The sequence below is a fragment of the Capsicum annuum genome, chromosome 4 (genome assembly GCF_002878395.1).
Source record: "Capsicum annuum cultivar UCD-10X-F1 chromosome 4, UCD10Xv1.1, whole genome shotgun sequence".
Taxonomy (NCBI): Eukaryota; Viridiplantae; Streptophyta; class Magnoliopsida; order Solanales; family Solanaceae; genus Capsicum; species Capsicum annuum.
Window position 1 is genome coordinate 160,713,433 of NC_061114.1, and position 6,533 is coordinate 160,719,965.

Below are 6,533 nucleotides of genomic sequence, written 5' to 3' on the forward strand. Positions count from 1 at the left end.
ATTATTGGTTTCTAAAAATTATTTACTTTTTAATTTTTTTTAGTTAAAAAACCGACCACTTAAAAAATATTTTCTTTTTATTTTAACAAAACCGATCACTTTTTTAAAAATATTTTATTTTTTTTAAATTAAAAATCGACCACTAGTGGTTTTTTTTTTTTAAATTAATTAAAAAAAGATTTTTAAAAATCGACCACAAGTGGTCGTTTTTTTTTAAAAAAATTAATTATATTTTTAAAAATAAAATCGACCACAAGTGGTCGATTTTGTTATTTTTTTTAATTTTTATTTGTAAAATAAATAATAATTCATATAAAAATTATTGAAATGATTATTTTAAAATATAAAAGCGACCACATGTGGTCGCTTTTAAAAAAGAATTTTTTTATTTTTTTTAAAAACGACCACAGTCGGTTTTTTCCGACCAAAATGTGTGGTCGGTTTTTTGTGGATGGTTTTTCCGGTTTTTAGTAAAACTATTAGACATTTGAGATGTCAGCTTCTTAAACATGGAGTTTGTTTAAAGTGAAATCTGATGCCAACTCGTCTTTTGGTCTGTGCAGTAGTGTATTAGCGTATTTGCAATGTTAACTACTGTGTCTTACTTGGTGCATTGTGGGATACTTTCTATCTGGGAGTGTCCAACAACAAATTTTGGAGTGTAAAATACTTACGGGCCATGTTTACTGATATCTTTGTTTCGCATTCACTTACAGGGATGTTTACTGTAATTATTTCTAGCCTCCATCCGCATCAGTATTGGCGAACATTATTAATTTTAGAGTGATTAAACGACCTAAGCAAAATGCAAAGAAGGCAAGCTGATGCAGCATCTTTTGCACACAAGAGACTCAGAGATCTTGAAGCAAAGAAGGCAGAAGCACGACGAGCTCAAGCCTGCAAGACTTGAACCAAGTTTGTAGTGAGAGTGGTTATTAGCTCTGTAATAGGATAAATTCTATTGTTGAACTTCTCTTAGTTGTGACTTTGTGATACAAGAAGCAGCTTTGACTTCTTGTTTGTGAGAAATGTGACAAAGAGCAGCTTTGACTTACTTGGGTTTGACTTCTTGGAGCACTCGTGCAGTGTTTCAGAGTTGAAATAAATTGAAGGATTGGTTTTGGTTTATGAATATGTTAAGGGCTTGTTTCTTCACGATGGAGAGTCAGTCTTGGGCAATTAGATTAAAAAGGGCAGCCCGTTACACTAAGCTCCCGCCTATGCACAGGGTTTGGGAAAGGATCGACAAGGATCTATTGTACGCAACATTACGTTACATTTCTGCAAGGGTTGTTTCCATGACTTGAACCTCCTGATCACATATCAGCAACTCATTTCTTGAGCAATTAGATTAGAGATAGCAAATTATATTGCTTCAGCAATTATCTATCGCCGTACTGCATTTGCTGCACCCATCATTCACGGAGGCATAAAGACGTCGAAGTGATAATAGAACAAAGCACTTGTGTTGCTAAACTTTATGATTTCTCACTGTCCATAGCACTGCCGCCTGGGAAATTGCAAGTAGAAGATAAAAGTATGTGGGATATATGGGTGCATAGAGTGTTCAGGAACAATTACTCAAAAAGCAGATCATAGTTTCAGAATAATGGTGTTCAAGCTTTTATCTGGAAAAAGATGTAATTTGCTTGACAAGTTCCTGGATATTTTTCCATCAGGCCGGATAGTATCTGAAGAACCAGATAGTAAGGACTTCCAATTGAATCAAATAGTTGATCCTGCTTTTCTACAAGGGGATGGAGTCTGAGATTGTAGAACAACAATTAAAAGATTTTTATGATCTTGCTGTAAAATGCATTCAGAAGAAGGGGCAATATTGAACAGATATGATCGATGTAGCTAAATAGCTACATTGAATCAAAGGTATTAAAGAATGATACACTTGGTCTAAAGTGATTTAAATTATCTCGAACTACTCTACTCATTGCCCTAAGATTTGAGTTAAGAGATCTTCATATGCTTTTACACAATGTTTAGTCCTAAAAATAAGCTTCAAATTTAGATTTTTTTTTTTTTTTTAAAAAGCTTCAAATATAAGGCGATCATAATAGAAAGCACATTTCAGCTTTAAATATATTCTTGAATGGTTATCAATCATAGCGCTTTACTTCACAATTTCTTTTCTTTTCGAGCATTTGCAATCAGAAATAAATCTGTCATTTTACTCTGCAAATTATCACCATTCATTCTCGAACATAGCTGCTCGATGTAAGTGGATGTAAAGCTACTTATTCTCTGAAACAATACATTACCGTCTGTCCCTTTAACCTAAAGGGGTTTAGAGAAACATGCAAAAATCAACTTAAACCATTTGGATGCCTCCACTAGATACTTTCAGATAGTAAACGGTTTCCTAAAAACCTTGGTTAACAAGATCTTTCCAGCTAGACACCTACATCAGAAATTCCATGACCAACATACATGATATCTCTCCATTTCTACAGACCAAAGGTATGTAAGCTACATGTTGTTGACCAAAATTCAATTGCATGAGAGTCCTCTATAGCTATGACCATGCTGCTCCCATCAGCTCAATGTAGAGTTCTACTTCAGGTCTTACAAGACAGCTCAGAATCGACTTAACAAGCTACTCATCCAAAAAGAAGCTTGGATACCTTAAGGTAATGGGACAGCCTTCTCCTCTCTGCAAGCAATTGATATGAACCGGTATTATTTAGATTTCACCTTCTCCACTGCCCAGATGCAAATAATACTAGGGGTCCCAATAAAAGATGAACACCTGCATTATACTCGTATGGTAACCCCTTCTTCAGCTATGACAACAGCCAGAATTGCACCTGCTTACTAAGTTTAAGGGCAGAAACGGAGAGGAACGGATATAGTGTGCATGACCAAACTAGCAAGTTTGGGACTGAGGGAAATAAAAATTGTTATTTTACTAAATGATACATGTGCCTCACCAACAAGGCAGACCAAGAAGCGCATTCATGTAATTGACAAAACTGAATCGGCAGTAATACATAATGACTTGGGGGGAGGGGGGGGGGGGGCGACACCATACAATCTTCCATCTCTTATGCCCCAAATCAATGCAAAGAAAGGATTATCACTTTACTCACGATGCTGTGATAGGAGCTTATCAGATATCAAAATTTACAGTAACCCAAAAATGCTACATTTCGTCTTCTTTCTCCACATCAGAAAGTAATAGAAAGGAAGGAAAAGCTGGGAGAAACTAATATTTTTTTTCCTACTGGAAGTATATAGAGATACTACTACACTATAGATGTACTGTATGCATACAAGTGTATAATGGAAACAGCATAGAATGCTTCCTTAGGAAGGAAGCTATAAGAAACACCCAAAGCTGTAGCCTAAAATAGTCATGGACGCTCTATCTACGTAAATTGATTTTCTATGCATGATCAAAGGTGTTATTCAATAGGTTCCTCCAACTAAAGTGAACTCACTTTTAGGTTACTCAATAGCATCATGACCCTCATTTATGTCAAAGAAACCGGAGTAAAGACAAAAATAAGTAACAGTTGGAGTCAAAATGCAATTGGAAGGAGATCTCGCAAAAAAAAATAAAAAAACACTATTCAATTATTCAAATTGTGATGCCTCAGACAAATCCAGTTTTCATATGGGTTTAAAGAGGTTGTAAAACATCCTAGATTCATTTAGTCCCAAACGGTTTTTGCTTTCAAGTAGATCCAGTCTCACTTTATCATGCATCCACCCTTTTTTAGGATTCACAGCCATTTCACCTGATTGGTGCCTCTCTATTGTACATAATATATGTAATTGATAACTATACAAACCAAAAAGAAAAAGCTACAAATAACATATTTCCATTTTGTCAATCATAACTCACCAAAATGGTCTGATGTTGTGCCAACAGAGAGCCGCTGGGCAAATATATGAAAATGAACATCTCTATGCCTCTGTTAAAATTTTTAGCTATGAAGCTATCATTCTGAACATTTAACCCAAGAAATTTGGGAACAAACATTATTTAAATATGAAAACGAAATATCTTCTTCAGAATTCTAATGGCTTTTCAGCATACAAAATGATGGTGTTACATTTTAAAGCCTGCTATTTATCTCAGACCATAACATAAAACTGAAACAGAAGATACAGATCCCTACAGCTAAAGGCAGAGATTGGGTACCTATTATGCAGTAGTCATTATTTCTTTTGTTCCTACTTCTTCCTGTTCTAACTCCTTAACTGCTCTTACGAGACCCTTTGTGATTGCGTTTAGATGCAGCCCATTCTCCTTCATCTCCTCAAGCAGCTTCTCTGCTGTTGTCCAATCTAAAGCCTTAAGGCAGAGAGATTGGATAAATTTGTTATATTCATCCTCATTAGGCTCAACTCCGTACTCCTTCATCTCTCCCAATAGTTCCAGAGCCTTGTCATACTGCTCGAGCTTGCAATAACCCCGAATAATTGTGTGATAAGTGACAGGACTCAGCTTGGAGTGCTTCTTTTTGGCTTCATTCAAAATCTTATAGGCCTCCTCCATCTCACCTCCCTTCGTATAACCACTCATAATTACACTGTAAGTGTACACATCAGGCTTCAAACCTCTATCCTCCATCACCTTCAACAGTTTCCTAGCTTCTCCCATTTCTCCCTTCCTAGAGAGTGCATTAATGACTGTATTGAAGACTGCATTGCCAGGTGGTGGACCTGCATCTATCATTTTTAATAGCAAGTTTCTGGCCTCTTCAATGTCTTTACTGCAATAGGACCTCAGCTGCTTTTCCCCCGTTACATCTTTTGCCCTACACAACCCATTAATGACATCCGAGAATGACTTAATGGCATACTTCCGCTCTTCTTTAGGAAACTCATCCAGCATTTCTACTGCAAGTTTAATGCTTTCATCTTTGCGACAAAGAGAGCTGATCAACAACTTAATAGAAGACACAGGCAGAACAATATTTTTCTCCTTTGCCGACAAGTAAACCAGATGTGCATCTTTAGGCTTATTTCCTTTACATAGAAAAGTAACAATTTTCCCGACTTTCTCAGCACCAGGCAACTTATCAGCATTTAGCATCTTCTCACAAACAATAGAAGCCCAATCATAAATCGTACGTCTAGAAAGAGCTTCAATGGTAAAATAGTATGTATCAGCATTTGGAGCACATCCTAATTCCCCAAACTTATTAAAGATCTCAAATGCCGCCTTTCCTTTACCTAATCTTGACAATAAAGCAATCAATTCATTAAGAACCTCACCCCTCAATATCCCCTTCTCCTTTTTTCCAATCTCCTTAACCAAATCCCATAAAGCATACACATTCCTACCTTCAATGCACACTGCAGTAACCAACAATTCAACGGCCTTACCAGTCACTACAAACTCAGGTTTCTTCAACACCCATTTGAAAAACGAAATCAAATTCTCTCCAGGAACATAGGGTGTCTCCAACACTCTAACAACAAACTCCTCATTCAAAGACACCCCTATTTCGTCAAGACTAGACTCAATAGATCCATCAACAATAATACCACTACTCTGCAATAGAGACAACACACCCTCCAATTTCTCCAAATCTACTAGCTCCATTTTTTCATCATCTTCCGTTACAACCTTTTTATCTCCGAAATCAGACCCACTGTCAGTGTTTTCATCACCTTCCACCATTACAACCTTATTATCTCCAAGATCAGACCCATTTTCAGCTTCTAAATTTTCCTCAATTCCATCAAAAACAGAGGAGGGCCCTTCAGATGAAACAGCTTCAAGATTTTCTCCAAAAGGGGTAATTTTATAAAGAGATTCGGGTTCTTGAAATGGGTTTGATGAGAAAAGCCTTGTAGTTGTTTGATGTAAACAAGATTTGGAAGAAACCCAACGAGAATAATGAAAAAATGAAGATTCAGATGAAGTCAGTTGAGGAAGAAGAGCAACAAGGGCGTGATTACGGAGGCCATGATGATAAAATACTCTCCTTGCTTCTACCGCTGATTTCCACATTCTTCCGCTCTCTATCTCTTGCGACTGTGACCCTCACGTAAAACCCTATTCTATTTGTCTCGAGTTTTTTCTGATCTGGGCTGGCACATCGGAAGTTGGTAAAAACATTAGTATGAAAGTTGGACCCAAACCCAAGTCCCACCTATGTCAAAAAATTACACGGTACCGTATATCACAGTGAGCGGATTTGGATTTTTGTCCTTCAAAAATCTGGATCTCATGTGATATATATATGTATGTGTGAAATATTTGGTTAGTAGTTAAATTAAATTTTAGATTGAATTTGAATACTTAAAATAATTAGATTGCCAACTTGCCAACTCAAGTCAAGTTTGGTAACTTAAGAACTAAATTTGGTGGTTTATAAATAGTCATTCTTTGCACATTTTATTTATATATTCAAGTAGTAACAAAAGTACTACTAAAATTCTCTAGTTCTTTCATTTCTTTAAGCTTGATATTGATATTTTATCTTTATTTTATAACACGTTATCAGTACGAGACTCTACCGTCTCAAAATATTAAGACTATGAAAAAAATTGAATCGAAAGGT

General features: G+C 36.2%; 1 protein-coding gene across 3 annotated transcripts; it reads right to left on the reverse strand.

The window, feature by feature from the left end:
* Positions 1-1,045: 1,045 nt before the first annotated feature.
* Positions 1,046-6,177, reverse strand: LOC107867792 (pentatricopeptide repeat-containing protein At3g02650, mitochondrial). 3 transcript variants are annotated; one of them, XM_016714205.2, is made up of 2 exons: positions 4,160-6,177; positions 1,046-1,510 (listed from the first exon to the last, which is right to left on the reverse strand). In XM_016714205.2, the coding sequence occupies exon 1, from the start codon at positions 5,978-5,980 to the stop codon at positions 4,163-4,165; it is 1,818 nt and encodes a 605-aa protein (XP_016569691.1). In that variant the 5' UTR covers positions 5,981-6,177; the 3' UTR covers positions 1,046-1,510; positions 4,160-4,162. The 3 variants fall into 3 exon arrangements, with proteins under 3 accessions (XP_016569691.1, XP_047266299.1, XP_047266300.1); XM_047410343.1 differs by lacking the exon at positions 1,046-1,510 and adding an exon at positions 2,186-2,665; XM_047410344.1 differs by lacking the exon at positions 1,046-1,510 and adding an exon at positions 2,239-2,761.
* Between the last annotated feature and the right edge of the window lie 356 nt (positions 6,178-6,533).